At 40.4% G+C, this 20,916-nt stretch overlaps 1 protein-coding gene across 1 annotated transcript in view; it reads right to left on the bottom strand.

Annotated features, from left to right (window-relative positions):
- Nucleotides 1-2,198: 2,198 nt before the first annotated feature.
- Nucleotides 2,199-20,916, bottom strand: part of CLTRN (collectrin, amino acid transport regulator) — a 34,471-nt gene continuing 15,753 nt past the window's right edge. Inside the window, exons 4-6 of the mRNA XM_077887987.1 lie at nucleotides 18,532-18,645; nucleotides 13,159-13,353; nucleotides 2,199-3,010 (exon numbers count right to left, since the gene is read on the bottom strand). Coding sequence (XP_077744113.1) covers nucleotides 2,854-3,010; nucleotides 13,159-13,353; nucleotides 18,532-18,645 — 466 coding nt within the window. The 3' untranslated portion in view covers nucleotides 2,199-2,853. The remainder of the gene's footprint in view (nucleotides 3,011-13,158; nucleotides 13,354-18,531; nucleotides 18,646-20,916) is intronic.

The following is a 20,916-nucleotide window of genomic DNA, read 5'->3' as shown; positions in this document are numbered from 1 at the left end:
CTATGAACTTGTAACAACTACCATCTCACTTATTTATCAGCACACATTAATTGAGCTCTGATTATGTAGACTTTCAGCTCTGTAAGGGTGGGAATTGTGTTTGATTTTGCTCATCACTATAGAATAAAGGACAGAAAGGAGGAAAGGAGAAAGGAAGGAAAAAGGAAGACATGGTACTATGCTAAATGATTTGAATACTGCCTCTAGGAATATTATATTTAGTGTGAAGATACAGATATATGGAAACAAATAAAGTAAAATATTATAATGATTGTCACTAAAAAGATACATAGCTATGGTGAGATTACAAAGTAGTAGTTAATTCTATCTGGCTAAAGGTGAAGGGAAAGTGAAGTAGGCTATGAGAATGTTTGTGGAGACAGTGAATTAGGAGTTGTGTGAGCCCTTAGGGTACTCTTGCCTATATGGTCTCCTTCCTCCATAAAAACACATTTAAATATAACATAACTATAGTACAACGAGAGGAGTATAATTATCTGGGCAGTCTAGGAACACGTGGCTGGGAGGTCCAGACCCCCCAGGAGGGGCAAGATGTTTAAGTGAGAGAAAGGCTAAGGACGAGCTGAAGAGTGGCTGAGAGACAGGAACAATGTAGAGAGAAGAGCTCGTTCAAAGGCCTGGAAGTGAGAGATCTGTTATCATTAGATGAAAAAGAGAGTTAGAGAGACATAAAGAGGAGGAGGGTGAGAGATGAGATTGAAGAGGAAGGTAGAAGTCAAACTGCAGCAGGTCCTGGCCTATGTTTTAAGAGTCTGGCTTTATCCTAAAGATACTAAAAAGCCATTTAAAAGCATTTATGTTAGGAACCAATATGATCAAGTTTACATGTAGGATATTCACTCAAGCTACCTTACAGCCTATGGACTAGTGAGGGTATGGTGGATATTCTGGGGGTCCACCAGACCCCCTCTTCAAGGCCCAGGTACTCATCCCCAGCTTCTGAAACATTGGCTTTTGAAGACTCACAGCTGACTTCCTTCCATGGGAATTGCTCCAGCCACAGGGAACTGTCTTTCCCAAGAGCAGATCCTCTCCCAGAGAGTACCCATGGCCATGACTGGCTAATGTGGAGATACAAAGGCCCAGCCACCTTATCTCAATCAGGGACAAACTCAGCTCCTAAGCTCTTTGAAGGATTGTCTGAAGCCTCTGTTGTAATGATGTTGCTGGTCACTACTCCCTCTGCCTAATCCTACCCTATTATTTTCCTATTGCTGTATAACACATTACTGCAAATTCAATGGTTTGAAAAAACACACATTTATCGTCTCACAGTGTCCATGGGTCAGGAGTCTGGGCACATCTTAAGTGGGCCCTCTGCTCAGGCTGCAATCAAAGTGTTGACTGGACTGTATTCTCATCTGGAGACAGTCTGACTGGGGAAAAATCCACTTCCGAGCTCACTCTTGTTGACAGAGTTCATTTCCTTGTGGTTGAAGGACTGAGGACCTCAGCTTTTGGCTAGTTGTTGGTCAGAGGCTGTCTTCAGTGCTGACAGGCTGGCAACAATTCCTAGAGGCCACTCACATTTTCTCTCATGTAGGCCTTCCCAACATGGCCACTTGCTTAATCAAGCCAGCAAGGAGAGTCTCTAGAACAAATCTGCTAGCAAGACAGACTCAGACATAATATAAATTAATTGCAGGAGTAACATCTCCTCATCTTTGCTGTATTCCATGCAGAAGCAAGTCACAGGTCCCACCCTCACTCAAGGAGAGGAGTTACATGAAGGCATGAACATCAGGACATTGCAGACATCTTACAGTCTATTTGCCATACTTGCCCTCCTCACTTCTTAACAGGTGTATCTCTTGAGAGCACTCCCCAATAAACCTTCTGCCTACAACTACCCATCTTGGAGTCTGTATCTGGGGAGCAACACTGGGGCAGGAAAGGGAGCTAGAAACTGTTGCTGTAACATCAACTATGGATGATAACAGTAGGAGAATGAGCAGTGAATTTTCTTTCTAGTCATAAATGTGTAATAATTTATTAGAATTTAGAATAGTCATGGCCTATTAAAGTAAAATGAAGTCTACAAACTATAAGATGTCTTCAAGCAAGGATGCACACAACAAAAATTATTCATTTCTAGGGCTGTAGAACAGATTACACATAACTAATAAAAATTAGGCTTACTGATCGCCATAGTATGAAAATAAATCTCAAACACACAATTAAAAAGAGATGATTAGCACTTTATTAAATTCACATAGATTGTACTTTTACAAATTACAGAAATAGTCAACCAATAGGGCTGCCTTATTAGAGAATGGTAGAGAATAAGTATTGGTATGACAACAGGATCAAATTCCACCTTGTGTATCGACACTCCCATTTTCATCCATCTCATTTACAATCATTTTCCATTCTTGCTTAGTCAGTCACATAATGATATAAAAAATATTCTAAGTGGATCCATTTTCAAAGATTTCTACACCATATTATGGGTATTCTCCACTGGAAAAATATTTCTCCTTAGGTTTTCAAAGTGTGAAAAAGATATATATATGTAGTAGCCTGATCCTATCTCTAGAAATGCTTAACACTAATGCACTTTTAAACCGACAACTAAAGACACCACATGACTGACTACACTTATACACTGTGTTGTCAGAGAAATATTTTAGAGTATTTTGAGTAGTCAACAGTTTATGATTCCAATGGTCTTCATGGGTATAACTGATTGCCTTTTACCTTCATGCATATGCAAAATTTCTTACAAAAGAAGAGGTGAAACAAAATAGATGATCTGCCCTTGATAATTTATAATGCTCAGCAGTTGCACAGAAACAAGTGTTGGGTTTCTTGGGGAAGTTAAACAGCAGCCCTTCAGAGAGGGGTGAGCCGCTCATCCTCTGTCATGAAGGCGTCATTAATGTGCCCTCCCTTCGTGTCCAGAGGATCGCAGGGGATGCCATTCTCAATTGTGATCGTGTTTTCACACTTATCTTCAGTGTCATCTGCTTCAGATGGTTCTTTGCTCTTCCTAAATGCACATAAAAAGAATGATTGGGATCTAGGAAAAGAAAGCCTGGTCTTCTGTACAAACATGGAGAGCAGGAGAAAGAAGAGGAAACTTAAAATGATGAAGTAATTGATGACATTACATATTTTCAAATAAATTGCAACGATCATAAAGAGCTAATGAGGTGGAAAGTTGCTACCAAGATAAGAAGTCTGCATGGATGACATATATACATACTGGTCAGAACAAGTGGTTTTATTTGGAATACTAAAATAAATATATATGAATACATATATGAGTGAATATATACATTTATACGAATGAATGTGTTTGTATATATACATATATACACATATACATTCACATACAAATTGCATGAAGGAATGTGAAGGAAATGTATGGTAAGTTAGCAAGTTAAAAAATTTAGCTCTAGGAGAACAACTTAACAAAAATTGAATTTTAAAAAAAGTACTAAATTCCTCTCACAGGATTTGACAAGTAGTTTGCAAATGTTGAGTGAAAATCAAATTTAAATAAGATATCAAAAAGCAAACTTACATTCCTTTGTAGAAAAGAAGTAACCATTAAAAACTGCAGATATTGGGATGCCTGGGTGGCTCAGTGGTTGAGTGTCTGCCTTAGACTCAGGTCATGATCCTGGGGTCCTGGGATGGAGTCCCACATTGGGCTCCCTGTGGGGAGACTGCTTCTCCCTCTGCCTATGTCTCTGACTCTATGTCTCCCATGAATAAATAAAATCTTTTAAAAATATTTTTAAAAAATAAAAACTGCAGATATCACTGCTTAGTTCCACTCACTGTAAAATAGTTGCTTTCATTTAAGTTGGGTTTTTGGAACTCAGAACGCATTTTACTAATTACATTACAACTCACAGCTAAAATTCTGGGCCATTCCCTCCGCCAAAAAAAACCCTCTATGTGATAGTATAAATCTTTGAGTTTCTCATTCTCAGACCCTTTATAGATTCTGCTAGCCTTACCCTTAATATTTCCTTGGAGTGTGGAACACTGTAACCTTGAATTCAAAGGGTCTTCCTGTCTTTTGTGAAAGACCAAGACACTGAGCCAATTATGCTTGATAACAAGAGATTAATTTGGGGGCATCATGGAAGCATGATTTTGGGCTCCCAGACTTGTCAGAGATTGCTTTGTCCCAATAATCTGTGGAAACTTCAAAGAAGCAAACCTGAATGGATCACACTGCAGGAATGGTAGACATTGCTGTGGTGACCAGGATGGACTCCCACCACTATGGAAGTCCCTTAGAATCTTGGTAAGTCTCTGGTGAGTGAGGAGGTGGTGAAGATGCCCAGTGATGACTAAGGTAGAGTTTCCTATTAGTCCTGCATAAGAGTCCATTTTAATGCTTTAAAGAATATGGTGGAGGAAGGGAGAGAAAAAAAAAGAGCTCTTATTTACAAAGGAATGACAACTATTATAGAAAGAGTAACAGAAATAGAAAATCACCACTACAATAATAATTGATTCTGATGAGGCTCATCAATGGATACTCAACCATTAAGGAAGAGATGATCAGGGAACAGGGTATTTACATGGTCTCAGTCTACTACTCTCACAAGCAATGTACTGATTATAGAGATATTTGTATTTTGTCAAGGAAGAAATCTAGTGAACATCACCAACAATGAGACAAATTGACAAGTGCCTCCAGGTGTGATATACTGATATTTTATTTATTTATAAAATTCTGTGTTCTGTGTTCCTACCCCACCTCAGCACCAGTTTCTTTTTTATTTGAATCTCTGGGGAGGAAGTAATCAGACAAGTTTCAAATTTTAAAAAAAATTTTTGGGTGGCCAATGCACCTATGCAAATTTTAAAATATTTTATAGAACAGCTGATCTGGACTCAGTACAGAGTAGGCATTCAGGTGATGTACTTAGAATTGGATGAACAGACACATGGATAGTTGGCTAGACAGACAGACGGATGGATGGATGGATCAATAAACGTAGATCAATGGCTGGTTGGCTGGATGATAAATTAACAGATGGATGGATGGACTAATGCTATAGGCAAAGTTACTCAGACAGTAGTCCAAGATAGATCTTTTTTTAAGATTTTATTTATTTATGAGAAGCACACACACAGAGAGAGAGAGAGAGAGAGAGAGAGAGAGAGAGGCAGAGACACAGGCAGAGGGAGAAGCAGGCGCCATGCAGGGAGCCTGACATGGGACTCAATCCCGGGTCTCCAGGATCACGCCCTGGGCTGAAGGCAGCGCTAAACTGCTGAGCCACCCAGGCTGCCCCAAGGTAGATCTTGAACGGGATTCACGAAAGAAAAAAAAGAAAAGAAAAAAGAAAAGAAAAGAAAAGAAAAGAAAAGAAAAGAAAAGAAAAGAAAAGAAAAAAGAAAAGAAAAGAAAAGAAAAGAAAAGAAAAGAGAAAAGAAAGAAAGAAAGAAAGAAAGAAAGAAAGAAAGAAAGAAAAGAAAGAAAGAAAGAAAGAAAGAAAGAAAGAAAGAAAGAAAGAAGAAAGAAAGAGAAAGAAGAAAGGAAAAGCGAAGGAAGAATATATACACACATAATATTTCTTGTATCCCTTATGTTGTTGCTTTTCCAAATGAATGGAGGAAAATATTTGTTTTCCTACCTTAGAAATTAGGAGTTAATATAGATTTTGCCAGGCTTTGCTGATGGTAATTAGATAATTCTAAATAGCTTAGGTTCATAAAGAAAGGTAAAGTAAAAAAAAAGAAAAAGAAAAAGAAAAAGAAAGGTAAAGTATCATTCCAATACTGTAGATTCCACTGTCATCATTTGAAAGTATTTTGCCATTATATATGCCACTGTTGAGTGTTACAATTTATCCTACAGGCCTAATGCTGGATTAGAAATTGGGGGTCCTAGTCCTAGAGACCTAGGAAAGGATAAGCTGTTATGTTTTTCAATCCTCAGGGTGAAGACACTGTACTGGCCATTCTAAGTTTCAGCCATCAGCAATTAGGGCAGCTTGGGGTGAGCACAGAATTTCATGTGATGAGAAGGGTCTTATAGCCAGGTAAAACCACCTACCAGAGGACTAGAATACTGTAGACAGGAGTATTGTTACTTTCCATGTCCTCTAGAAGGCAAAAGCAAGTGACATTCTATAACCATCATTCATATCACTTCCATTCATAGTACCCAACATTTATTGAATAACTGTTTTGAGTGACTACTATGTATTCAAACAGACACAGTCCTTGTCCTAAAGTGAAAAGAAAGGACTTAATAAAAGGGGAAACTCTGGGGACACCTGGGTGGCTCAGTGGTTGAGCGTCTGCCTTTGGCTCAGGGTGTGATCCTGGAGACCCGGGATCAAGTCCCACGTCGGGTTCCCTGCATGGAGCCTGCTTCTCCCTCTGCCTCTCTCTCTGTGTCTCTCATGAGTAAATAAATGAAAGTTTTAAAAAAGGGGAAAACTCCAAATTTCACTCATCTTCCTCCCATTGTTTATGGACTATAAAAAAGAGGAGTGATGTTTCAGTAGGGATGAAGCCCCAGGAAAAATGTATATTTATGAATTACCATCAAAAAAATGTCTAATTCATGCAATTTCCCCCAAACCCACTCCTCATTGGGTTTGGAGTGAATAGGATTTTAAATAGTCAAATCTTACTCTAAAATTTGTGTCTATAAGTATGAAATTCATATTAAAGAAATCTTAGTGGATGGACCATTGGTGGCAATGCAATGGTAGTCTTAGAAATAATAGTTGCCAGTGTCTATTTGCCAGTTTTCTCAGTTAAGGAAGTGTTTTTATCAAGTTAGATGAAAAATCACAGAGAACTGGACACATGCAGATCACTGCAAGGAATCTTGCCTCCCTCTCCGAACCATAAAGAAGAACTAATCATTAGGTATCACAAAGGAATGGGGAAGAACTAAAAAGAAAGATGCAAACAGATGAGGACAAGTTTGTCTTCTTTAGAAGAAGGATTTCTCAACCAAAAAGATTCTGAGCAAAATGGCTGTGGATATGTATCTAATGGAGCCGTGCCAGTGGCAAATTAGGTACATATTGTGCTTTTGTGACCTTAGATCCAGTTGTTCAGAGTCTTGGCATTGCTGGGCTTCACAAACTGCAATGTCAGTAACGTGCTGGCTGGACATGATAAGCAGCTCAAAGGTTATCTAACAGTAACACAGCCCTTTGTCACATTTCATAGTATGCACTGTAATAAACTGATTCACTGCCTCTGCATTGCTCTTACTAACAATAATAAAACTTAACTATGTTTCTGGATCATTCTGATTTGATATTCCGCTAAAAACATTAATTCTTTTTCCTGAAAAAATAAAATTGAGTGTTAATGACTTCTGCTGTTCTTGCAACATCAGGTGGTTCTGGAAGATTTTTTTTCTTAAAGTAACGAAAATACCTGAAACTAGCTCTTAAAAGCCTTGAGAGTAGATATTTCTCATAAATCCAGAAAGAAGAGGGGCAAAACAGGAGACAAAAAAAAAAAAAATACCGGGTGACCCTCGGAGCTAAGGAATATTGAGGAACAGGGTTTGCTCAAGATAAAGCAGTGGTGGCTAAAGTACAAAGAATATTTCTGTCTCCCTTCAAATAAGATAAGGCTGAAGAGCCAAAGACCAAGAATAGCCAGGAAAACAAAAACGGATAGATAAACATGATTTTAAACCAGAACAGAATTAATTATTGGGGATTTAGGACTATCCTCATAATCAGTATAGATGATTCCTGGGGAAAGTATCAGTGCTACTGGAATGATTTCAGTGGGTGTTGTAGTCCAGTGAGATTGACTGGCTCTGGGATCCAGTCTATCTGGTTTTAAATACGGTTACTACTAACTTTCTAACCATGTGACTATAGGCAAGTTGCTTTATGTCTGCCCTTTGGTAATGATAATAATAATAATTAGTACCTATTACATGACAGAAACCTAAGTGCTTTGTATACATCATCTCATTTAATTCCTATTGCAATATTATAAAGATTTTATTATTATTCCTGTTTTTCAAATGAAGGAGCTCAAGCTCAAATATGTAGAGCAGCTTGTCTTGAGAATGGAATAAGATTGGTGAAACCAGTAGACCGAGAACTCTATTTAATCTCCCCAAGCTTCACTCAAAACACACATTGGATTCCTACTGAGTATGTACATTTAAGAACAGCAAAGGAAAACAATGATCAGCTCTAACATTTTGATTTTATTTTCACATCTATTATTTATTTTTTAAAACTACATCTCATTCATTTTTTTTAAACTAAAACTCCCAAATGTTAATTTAATTATATATATTTTTTCAATTTAATTTCAATTAATTAAACATATATTATTAGTTTCAGATGGAGAGGTCAGTGATTCATCATTTTTATATAACACCCAGTGCTTACCACATCAAGTACCCTCCTTAATTCCCATCACCCAGTTACCCCATCCTCCCTCCCCCTCCCCTCCAGTGACCCTCAGTTTGTTTCCTAGAGTTAAAAGTCTCACGATTTGTCTCCCTCTCTAACTTCATCTTGTTTTATTTTTTCCTCTTTTCCCCTCTGATCTTCTGTTTTGTTTCTTAAATTCCACATTTAAGTGAGATCATATGATAACTTTATTTCCCTGACTGACTTATTTCACTTAGCATAATGCCCTCTAGTTCCATCCACATCATTGCAAATGATGACAAGATTTCTTTTTTTGATAGCTGAGTAATATTCCATTGTATATATATCCCACATTTTCTTTATCAATTCCTCTGTTGATGGACATCTGGGCTCTTTCCATAGTTTGGCTATTGTGGGCATTGCTGCTATAAACATTGGGGTACAGGTGCCCCTTCAGATCACCACATTTATATCTTTGGGGTAAATACCTAATAGTGTAATTTACACATCTATTTTTAAGACTACTGATTTAATTAAGACTTTATAAGAATGTGAGGTTTCAGTATATGAAAATGTTGGCTGAGCCCCATCCTCTCATTTGAAAAGCAATATTCGTAGAAATCTAAATGTATTTCTGTTTACTACTGACCTCATGGGAATAGAAATATAACCAGAAATAAACCAAGGGAATTTACTAATGACTCTGCTCAACTGTGAGCATTAGCTAGGATTCTATGTCCTGAGTCTTTCACCTGGCTTTGTTACCAAGTATAAGACTATAATCTCTGTATAGGCAGGGACCATCCATGTTATCTATTTATGTATCTTCCATGATAAATACTAGAGCTCCCATTACAGAATGAATGATCAATAAAGGAATAAGATATTTTTTACCACTTTGGGCTTTGACTTCTGGAGAAATGAATTTAGATCACTGTTAGGTTCTTTTCCTAAGACCCTAACGTTATTATGGTCTATTTATGTACAGGATTCATAAATCAATTCTATGATGTACATGCAAGTCTGAAATCATGCTGTGTCTGCAACTCTCCTTTTATACAACAGTGCCAAGTTATATAGAATTAGCACTTTCAACTGCTTTTTGATGGTGATGCGAGTAACTTAGATTAATAGAGCACTGTCCAGTGTATAAAGCACTCCTGTGTATTCCCTAACTTCGTCTTCTCATCATCATAACTACTTAAGAAAATATTATTGTCCTCATTTTCCATATGTGACCTGCTCAAGATCACTCAGCTAATAAGCAGCAGGGTCTGAGATCAGAACTCAAAACCAAGAATATCGATCCAGGGCTTTTTGTACAAAAACACACATCACATTAACTGCATCATCATTGTCATTGCCACATCACCACTACCATCACAACTACTGTCAACATCATTACTATCATCATAAAGCTGACCAGAGAACTAAAACATCTACTTGGGCTGGCACTAGACACGGATCTAGTACAGACATCATTGTGGAATATATGCAGTTCATCTTGGGTACCTGCCCACCTACCGAGTCACCTAATTGTTTACCAAAAGTAAAAAAAAAAAAAAAAAATCATTTTCCAACTTTTTTTCCTTCAACAAGTCTCTCATTTCCATAAACTGCTATTCTCAACTAGATGTAATAGAAAAGCAACTCCCTCAAATTATTTCACGAGGAGGTGGCATTTGTAATGGTGTACTGAAGCTGTCTGGTACAGGCTTGTAAGAGGTGGTTGTTAAATATTCAGAAATTTCTACTTGATAGGAAATCAACAAATGCTACAAATTGGGATATTTTTTTTAGAAAGCTGGTTAATCAGTTCACCACTATTATGGTAAACAGTAACCCCAATATGATCATTTGGTGTGATCAGGTGTTTGTTAACTAATAAAGTCCCAAACAATGAGCCATTGAACTGGAAAAAAATTTTTTTGGAAAAATTTTTTACAGTATCATGGCAATATCTGGATGAAAACAAGATCCCTTTTCAGTAATACTTAGTCACAGAAATGGGTTAAGCTGATCTTGGATAATAATACTGTTTATTTAGTGCATGCTATATCCTAGGTACTTCATACACATTTATTTCATCCAATCCTCGTGGAAGTCTTATGAGATATTATCTTCTTACTACAGATGGAGAAACAGTCCCATGCAATTTGGATGACTTGACCAAGGTCATTTGGCTAAAGGGTACAGCTGGTGTTTGAGTTCACTTAGTTTGGCTTCCAATGACTGCATACTTTACAGCCAGCAGCTATGAGTAATCAATGTAATGCTGTTATTGACACAGGTAAAAGAATTTTTAAAGCTTTATTTGAGAAATCTCCTCAACAGTAAGTTTAAATACACGTATATGTCTTAGATGACAGTGGCACTCTTCTCCACAGAAGCAAAACGGCAAGGGAGGTGACCCTGCAGTCTCTCCTGGCCTTCTAATTTCAGATTTTATATCATGAGAATGATGTTTGTTAATATCCAATGTATGGGTTGAATTGCTAAGCAAATCTTCATCTTCCTCAGGACTAAAGGCATTGGGGGCAACTCCTCCTTTTTCCATGATTAGAAAGGGCTTTCATCACAATTTCCAGGGCTCTCCCCACTTCAGACTGTATCCTCTCCACACCTTCAAAGCAGTACTTTGCCCAAGAGAAGCCCACCACAGATTGTATCAAATTTAAAACACAACAAATCAATTTATCTTCAGAAGGTTGTCATAACTGTCCTGACTCTATTTGCCAATTAGTGATGCTCTCCAGGTTGACGCAAGAGATTTGTCTATCTGTTTTCCTAGTCTGAACACAAAATGAATTTGCGAAGGCAAGGCTGTGACAACAGCCTCACTTCTCCCGGGCAACAGATTATGATGCTACGCACCCAATTATTATATTACTGCAGAATCTGCTCAGCAGGAAAGAGATAGCACAAACTGGAAGACCAGCAAATGGCAGGATAATAAAATAACAGTAACAGCTAACACTTATTGAGCACTTGCCGTAGACCAGGCACCACTCTAAGCACATCACTGCATTAACTCTTTTTATCCCACCAAGTTCGTTATTTCCAGTATACCTTGCTGTCGCTGTAGCAAAGTCATCTCTGCACAGGCAACAAAGAAAGATTTAACCAACTCGACGCTAGTACCACAAACATATCCTCCTGAGCTTGCGTTCCCGGACTCATTCCCTGTGCTTCCTGAGTTAATGCATTGCATTCAAGAGCAGAATGTAGGATACAAATACTTTGAACCTAAGCAGTATGTCCATTCTTCTAAATCGTACACTATACTGTGCTAGTGAGAAAACTGGGAACCAAGGAGATGCAGTAAATTCACAGAGGTTATGATCATTACAAATCATAGAATCACAGTATTCTAGGAGTAATATGGAACTCAAAAATATTAACCATAAGTATTCAAATATTGCAAGGGAACCTTTCTTAATATTTGAAAAAAAAACTCAAAACAAAACAAATTAACAACTTGTACCAAGGCTCTCTGCATTGCATGACATGCCAACATAAAGAAAACCAAGCAAGTACAATTTGATTTTAATCTTTGAATTTAAGTTAGGGACTAGATGCAAATCTCATTTATTTCAGAGCATTTCACTTACCATTTGTGAAAATAATCTACAAAGGCCAACACTTAAAATGATTCCCTTCTGCTAGTAACTAGAGTGAGACATATGGAAAGTGGTAAACCTCCAGAGAAACATTTAGTTGAAACCACACTTGGCCAAACTCATCCCACATGTCTGTGTGGGCACTGACCTTTTTTGAAAACCAATGCATGTCCCTGTAATTCCATTTATCAGAACTCCTCTTCCTTGGTATCATATGAGACGTTTTCAGCAGAATCAAATTGTCTAGTGAAGAGTAAGGACTCTCTCCACTTCCCTTCTTGATCAGAGATACTTGTAAACAAAATTATTCCCTTCTTTCACCATGCTGAGAAATCCTATCCTCCTCTCCTCCTGTCCCACCCCTTTCGTAATTTTCCCACCAGTCTGAAATTCTCTCTTGAAGTAATCTCAATAATTTAGATGGCAAAGTTTGTAGGTGCCCCAGAATCCAGGTAAATAAACGCAGAGAGTAGGAATCCCTAAATCGGAAGCTCTCAAACCAAGTGAATTAGAATAACCTGGAATAGTCATTAAAATGCATCCCCTTCACAGATTATAATTTAGAAAGTCTGCAGTAGGGCAAAGGAACCTACATTTTAAACAAGTGTTCCAGGTGATTCTGATGCAAGGTGTTGATTCAGAGTTCACTTCGAGGAACATGGTTCCATATAATACCACAGGCATGAGAGGGACAAGTAATTGTTGAAAGGAGGAAAGTATAGAAGGCCAAGAGTATCTGGGACAAGATGGCGGCTGCAGGGCACTGGGCCAAGAAAAGGCAAGCCAAGATGGGGGTGCATGGAAAGAACTGTGGAACTGCTATCATTTGGAGGTAGAGGACTATGAAAGATTAACTCTGCTTACCTAAAAACTTTGCTTAGTTTTGTATATCCAACTTACAAAAGTATGATACAGATATTAAAATCAATTCTTGATATGAAATATTCATATGGTGTAGAATAAAGAAAATGATAGTAATGGAAGGAGTCATAGTAAGAGACACTGTACTCTAAAAGGTCTCTAAAAGAGCCTAAGTGATAATTTTGAAAATCACCAATATTTTCAAAGTTTCAAATTTAAGGCATTATCTTTAGCTTTGGGAACATCCTCACATTTTTCCAAGTCATGAGGAAATAGGAAAATCCTCTGTAAATTACTCTATTTAAGTATCTTACCTTCTACGTTCCCGGATTCCTGATAAAATCAATAACACGACTGCCACTATGACGATGCAAAATATCACACCAAATATAATAATCCAGATGGGCACAGATGGGTCAGTGGGTGGTGCAAGAGTGGTAGGAATTTTTAAAAATTCCAGAGACTGGTCATTCAAAAAGAAGGCATTGTTGATCCGGTTCCTATTCATTCTATGATATAATGATCATTAAAAACAAACAAGAGAGAGAGAAAAAAATTAGAAACAGAAGGTATAAACCTATCTCTCCATGACTATAATTATCTCTAGAAACAGAGCATCCCTGTAGCAAGAGACCTCAGGTTGACAAGACAGTTTAACGGGGGCAATCATGCTGTGGTACTCTTTTCATGGATGTGCTGGATGTTACAGAAAGGCTCCCCTACTGCCCTCCATAGTTTTGAATGTCCTAGAAGTAACCAGAAATCCTGAGCATCAAGCTCTGCTCACCATGTTTTATTTCCGGAAAGGTAGCATCTAGATTAAGATGACAACCCTATTTAAGGTGGGCTTACAGGGACACCTGAGTGGCTCAGTTGGTTGAGCTTCTGCCTTCAACTCCAGTCATGATCCCAGAGTTCTGGGATCAAGCCCTGCATGGGGCTCCCTGCTCAGCAGGGAGCCTGTTTCTCCCTCCCCCTCTGCTGCTCCCCCTGCATATGCTCTCACTCTCTCTGTCTCTGTCAAGTAAGTAAATAAAATCTTAGAAAAAAATAAAGTGGCTTACATACATACCAACACCCGGAAGAGGTACAATTACATGTAAAAAAGTGGGTGATGGGGGTGGTTGGGTTGCTTAGTTGGTTAAGCATCTGCCTTCAGTTCAGGTCATGATCCTGGGGCCCTGGGATTGAGCCCTGCATTGGGCTCCCTGCTCAGTGAGGAGCCTGCTTCTCCCTCCCCCTCTGCCTGCTGCTTCTCCTGCTTGTTCTCTCTCTCTCTCCTAAATAAAATCTTTTTTAAAAAAAAGTGGGTGATAAATATAAGATGAAAAAGAAAAGAAAACCAGGAATAAAAAGGAAAACATCAAGTGAAGAGCAGCTGCAAATTAGTCTATTTGATTTTTTTCGTTAATTTAACAAACATTTGCTGAAAACTTACTAAGTACCAGATATAGTGCTAAGTGCTGAAGATCCAAAGTGAAAGGAAAATACCAAAGCACTTATAGTCTAGAAGGATGCACATGGCCATAATGGGAGACGGTCTAAGGCCAAGTACATCATAGTGAGAAGTCAGGGCTGCTTTCCTGAGAAAGCAACTTTTGAGCTGTGTTTTGAGGGACACCTGGGTATTCTTTAGACCAAAGTGTGTAGTGAGCACAGGAATGGAGACGTGGTATAGTAGATTTGTTCAGGAAACTGCAAGTTTCAGATGACTAAAGTAACTGGTGCTTAAGGAGTCCAAAAATCTAGAAAAATATCAAGGTAAATGAGTGACTCTTCCTGGGGGAAGTCTGCATTTTTGGTGGTGGCAGCAGTTAAGGAGGGGTTGATAGCCAAGACTTATTTGACTGAAACTAAGTAAGTGAATTTCTAACTGGAATTTGCAAACTAAATGAGATTTCTTAGAGATATTGTATGGCCTTTACTGAATTCACACTAGACAAGCTACTTCATCTACCTCTAGAGCAGCAATGAGAAATACATATATAATATTAGCTTCATATGTGACTTCAAATTCTCTAGGAGGTACATTTTAAGAAAAGTAAAAAGAAACACGTGAAATTATTTTTTAAGTAGGCTCCACACCCAACATGGGGCTTGAACTCATGACCCTGAGATCAAGAATCACATAGTCTACTGACCAAGCCAGTCAGGCATCCTGAAACTATTTTAATAATTGTTTTTGCCCAGTATATCCAGGAAAATATAATTTCAATCTGTAATCAATATTGAGTTGGTCCACATTTAATTTTGTACTCAATCTTTGAAATCTGATGTGTGCTTTACACTTAAGGTGTATCTAATCTTGGACAGGCTACATTTTAAGTGTTCAATAGCCATATATGGCAGGTAACTACATCCTGTAGTGTGCAGGTCTTGAACCTGACAGTAATGGCTTAAGAATCTCTGCAGACCAGCACCAGGTTATCAGGAAAAACCTCTTTTAGCAAATAAAAATCTAAGTCGAGGCATGATTATTCACAAATGTGAAAAAGAATCCCAGCCAGATACTCTATAACAGGGTATAATTTCAATGCAATTTTTTATCATTATATCCTCTAGTTCCATCTACATCATTGTATAGGGCAAGATTTCATTCTTTTTGATGGCTAAGTGATATTCCATTATATATATATATATATATATATATATATATATATATATTTTTCATACACACATCACAACACATCTTATTTATCCATTCATCTGTTGATGGACATCTGGGCTCTTTCCATAGTTTGGCTATTGTTAAACTATGGAATGTTTCCTTTTTCCATAACTTATCATTGATAATCTGGGAACACAAACCTCTCCACAAAATAATGAACCCCACCCCACTACTAAGGTATAACTCAGAGTAATATGAGAAGTTGCTCTGTATTCTCATTCTATCCACCTGGTTAGTGAACATTTTGCTGTTCTTTTGCCTCTCAGGCTGATTAGAAGTCCTAGATCAGTACAGAATAAATCGTCAACCACCACTTAAATCCCTAATAGGTGTCAATCACCATGGATATCTTCCAGCTAAGATTGGCCTGATAAGGCCAGGCCCTCACAATAGAGCTAAAACAGACATCTGAGAACTAGTGGGTCATTCCCTCACGTAATCCCATAGGTGTGGACACTCTGGGGGAGAGGAAAAACACCACTGGATGTGATGGCAGCATGCCTAGGTTCAAATCCTCACTTTTCATTTTTCTAGCGTGGTGGCCTCAGCAAATCAATTAGTCTCCCTAAGTCTCAATTCCCTTGTTTATAAACCAGGGATAATAACAATTACTCAAAAGTGATTGGTGTTGACATTAAATGCCACAGATGTGCAGAAACATGCTTTATGAAGCAGAAAGTGTTATGCAAATATTAAGTGGAACTAGCATTATTTTGCCCAACTCCACAGATTCTTCAGTTTTGAAATTCCTACTACCTGCTCTCTAGTCACCATTCCTTTGCTTTTCATGCTATCCTTCTTTCTTGGTATTGTTCCCTCTATTTTCAGACAGTCCTGATGAAACCTATCCCTGACATAAGTTCTCATTCCCTCGGCCATCCTCACCTGCTAAGTAGCTTCTCCTGCTAGGACCTTTGACAGAGACATTTTGTTGCGAACATATTCACCTGCACCCTCTCCACCTTCACCCCAAACACTCATCTCTCTCACCTTAATAGAAGCCTGCTTTAACTGCAGTGCCTTCATTTCCTTGTAGCCCTCCCAGATCATGAGGAGGGCTTGAATAAAATTCCTTTTCATGTGAAATACAGTGTTCCTAATTCTTATTCCCTACGTGGTGTGTCTTAACATTTTTTAGTGGCAAAAGTACAGGAAAAATTTAGTTCAAACCTTCTTGTTAAAGCAGATGAAATCATTTCCCACTAGTATATATTCTCAAAGCCTTTACTTCAGCAAGGGAAGTAGATGATCACACAAAAACCTTTGGCATTTGATTATATACCCATTATCTTAAATGTTAATATTTTACAGAGAGCTAATGAGTTCTTATAATAGATATTTCTCCTTGGTAAAGAGAATAACTTGTATTTCAGTAACCTGTAAGTGCTTTGTGAGGAGAGTTACTTTTTTTCATTTGTCTTTTTCCAGAAATAGTTTATTTCCTGAACTCATTCTTCCAATTTACCTTTGCCCAACATTAATCATTTAAGGGATGGAAAGTGTACACATCTAAAGTGTGCATTAACTGAAGTAAAAACAAATTGCATCCTTCTTCTTTGAAGACAAGAATACAGTTTACTTTTGAAAGTTTGCTATGATCACAAGAAGAGGAGGAAAGGAACTCTTAGGAAAAACTGTAAAATTTGAAATGGGTGAAAAATATTACTACCTGGTGAATACACCTTTCTGGAAAACTTATACCTTATATTTGCCTTTGAGTTATTTCACAAACCTGTAAGTAGTAGAAAATGGACATAATGTAAATGATTCTTGTCCATAGAAAATCAAGTGATTTGTGTCTGGTGGAATGTGATTGATCACTACCTGATGGACAGAATGGTGCATCTTTTTGTAAATGGACATCACCATTCCCTGATTCCTATAGATGCATGGTTCCTTGAAGTCTTCTTTGAACTGGTTTTACCATTTTACTGAGTTCCCTCATTAATTAACAAGATAATACAATTTTTAGTGGCATTTATTTTTAATTTGTATGAGAGTCACGCTTTTACCCTGCTTTTGAAAAAGTATCTTTTAAAGGCAAAGACTGTACATTAACTCAAGAAGCTAAATCCTTAGAGACCCAAGAAACAAGATTATTTTTATTGGTTTTTAAATAAAAATCAAAAGTACGGGGAACCTGAGTGACTTAGTTAAGTGTCTGCCTTTGGCTTAGGTCATGATCCCAGGGTCCTGGGATCGAATCTCAGATTGGGCCCCTGCTAGGCGAGAAGGGGGCTTTTCCCCCATCCCTCCCCATGACTTGTGTTCTCTCTTGCTCACTCTGCTCTCTCTCGCTTTCAAATAAATAAATAATCTTTTTTAAAAAGTTAAAGGTATGACTTGTCCTTCAAAACACCTTACATTTATTAACTCATTTAACCTTCTCAACAACTCTGAGAGAGAGGTACCATAATAACTACTCCCATTTTATAGATTATAAGAGGGAAACAAAAAGAGAGAAAGTAACTTGTCTGAAGTCAAGCAGTTGGCAAGAGGTAAAGTCAGAATTAAAAACCTAAGCATTTGGGCTCCAGAATCCACATGATGAACCATAACACAATAATGTCGTTCAAGGTGTTCTTGTCAAAAGAAGACAGCACTAAACATTCGTAGCTAATATTTAAACTAGGGTTCAGCCACAGCATGACTGACATTTGGAGTTGAATAATTCTTTGTTCTGAGGTGCTGTCCTGTGCATAGTAGGATGTTTAGCAGCACCCGTAACTTCTGTCTACTCAATGCTAGTAATACCCCATCCCCATCCCTGCCTCAATCGTGACAAGAAAAATGTCTCCAGATATTGCCAAATGTCTCCTTGGAGGCAAAAGTGTCCCTGGATGAGAACCACTGATCCAAACCAATCCGTAATATAAACTAACAAAAGTAAACCTTTGACATATTAATAAATAAATCACTGTGAGGCAGAGAGAGAATTCTTCAAAATATATGAAAACAGTCAAGTTAATCAACAAGCTGATATGATATACCAGTAGAAGACATATTTAGTGGTAATTACCTTATGGCCGACTCTATCTCAACAGCAGGAAGGGTGTGATTTTTTGAAGGATCTGTAACCACAAACCAGAATGACACCCGCTGGGTTACATTGCAAAGTAGGACGTGGGAAATTCTGCAGATGATGGGAAAAACACATTAAAAGCAAACAATGACTAATTCCATTGGAACATCCACTCCAGAGTGATTACCATCTTAAAAGGTGTCTTAGCTATGAATAAAGTCATTTCTACCATCCTTTGTTTCAAAATCATATGTTTAGGAATCATTCGTTAAATAGGAACTCAGCAAAATGAAAAAATAAGAAAAAGGACACAGTAGAGAGTGTTAAAGGATATCATTCTCCATCATGTGCTTACAGCATCCCTGCTTCCCCCAAACTGGGCCTCTTTCTGAACCACAGAAGCTTTTGGTTTGTCCTCATCAAGCTCTTTTTAGTCTCATTCAGCCTTGCACATCTCAGATCCAGACAAATCAGTTGCCCACCTTTGGTCCAGTATTTGCTGGCTGTGTTGGCCACACTACCATCCATCTTCCACTCCAATACTGGAGCTGGCACAGTAAGAGACCTCCAGGCTGAAGTGTTATCATCAATTTACCAGCAGCCTTTAAACACTGTTTCTACAGTTATCTACTTCCCAATTGTAAAAAAGGGATTTGCCACACTACTCTATATACATATATTAGCACTAGAGATGACAGCAGAGAAATGACCTTAGTGTTCAGATTGGAGACAATTATATATGAATGTAGGAAAGACACAAAGCTTGAAAAATTATAGGAGAGTCCACCTAAATGAACGTTGTTGGGGCTAAAGCATAAATCCTGAAGGGCCGTCACCATTTCCTCGAGAGCAAAATTGCAAAACAAGGGGGCATTAGCAAGCAGCCTGGAAGACGGAAGCGCACGTGCCCTTTAGGGGTAAACATAAGCTCCTCTTTCTTTAAAAGAGCGTCCAAGTGCCCTCCGATCATTTTTGCAGTAAGGAGACCGAGTGCCGTTGTGCGCACGTTCTGTCACTGTGAGGACCTGACGGAAATGAGTGCATTTCGTCCGTGCAAATGTCCGGGCCGAAGCCAAAGGCCTCCTGGGCGCGCTGCCTAGGCCCGGCGCCGCGGGCCTGCGTGGGGAGCTGGGGGGGGGCGGTGGGGGCGGCGGGGGCGCCCGGCCTCGAGAGCACGCGGCGCCCCCGGCAGTTGCCGCGCCCGCCAGGCGCTGGCCCAGCTCGCGCAGGACCCGTGACCGGTGACGCGGGGTTCCCACGAGGGACGTCTGTCAACGGTCGCCCTGGGCCTGCGCGCCTCGCGGCTGCGGACGCGGACGCGGACACGGACACGGACGCGGACACGGACGCGGGGGGCGCCTGCGGGAGCGACTTCCCGCGGCAGAGGCGAGGCCGGAGCGCGCCGGCCGGCGGTCATGGGCAGCTACCTGAGCTCGTACCTGGGCACCACGAAGGACGCGCGGCCGCGCCCCGCTTGGACGCGCCCCGCCGCGCAGCCCGGGCCCGGGCCCGCCCACCGCCCGCTGGGCCTGGGTCAGGGCCAAGTGCTCTCCTTCTACCGCGAGCTGTGGGGCCGCCGCAGGCCGCTGCCCACCCTGCCGCCCCGCTGGGGCCGCGCCCGGGCCCAGGGCGTCGTGGTCCCCAAGCCCTGGAGGCGCTTCCACAGCAGGCCGCCCCTCGAGATCCTCACCGACCGGGATTCGCCTCGCAAGACGTGGGCCAAGCCCTGGCTCTGCAAAGCCCAGAGCCTCCTGAACATCTGGAACGTGGTGACCGTCAACGTCCCTTCTCCCGAGAGCAGAGGCGGCAGCGTCTCCGGGGCTCCAGCCGACCGGGAGCGCCCGGACCCCCGCGCCGAGGAGAGCCCGCTCAGGGCCCCCAGCCGACGCAGCAGAGGAAAGAGGAGGACCCACAGGCCGCTCTGGTTTGAAGCCCCCCACGCCAAGAGGCGCAAGCTGAATGCAGAGGCCAGGACATCTGCCTTCAGGCCCGTCTGGAGAGACGGAGTGGTCCCGATCTTCGTGCCCAGGCCTGGGCCTCTGAGAAGAGGCTTCTGCTCCTGGCCCCCGCCTGTCTAGCGGAACACCCACCCACCTGGGGGGCCTGCCTGACCTGCTGCCGCGACACCCGCAGCCCGGGGCCCCCCCTGTGTCCCGAGCCAGAGTCCCGCCGCCGCCACCACCTCCTGACACTCAAACCCGCCGTGCTTTGACCCTGCTGCCCCCCGCGCCTACGCGAGGCACCGACACCACCAGCCAGCCCTCACCACCGCAGCCTGCGCCTCTGCCCAGGCCCCCAGACCCGCCTCTGCTGATCCTGCAGGGCCCACGCTCAAGACACACCGTTGCTGCCAAAACCTCTGCCTTCCTCCTGCCCTGCCCT

The sequence above is a fragment of the Canis aureus genome, chromosome X (assembly GCF_053574225.1).
Source record: "Canis aureus isolate CA01 chromosome X, VMU_Caureus_v.1.0, whole genome shotgun sequence".
In the NCBI taxonomy this organism is placed as follows: domain Eukaryota; kingdom Metazoa; phylum Chordata; class Mammalia; order Carnivora; family Canidae; genus Canis; species Canis aureus.
The sequence above is the reverse complement of the archived record's forward strand: the minus strand, read 5'-3'. Positions and strand labels throughout refer to the sequence as shown.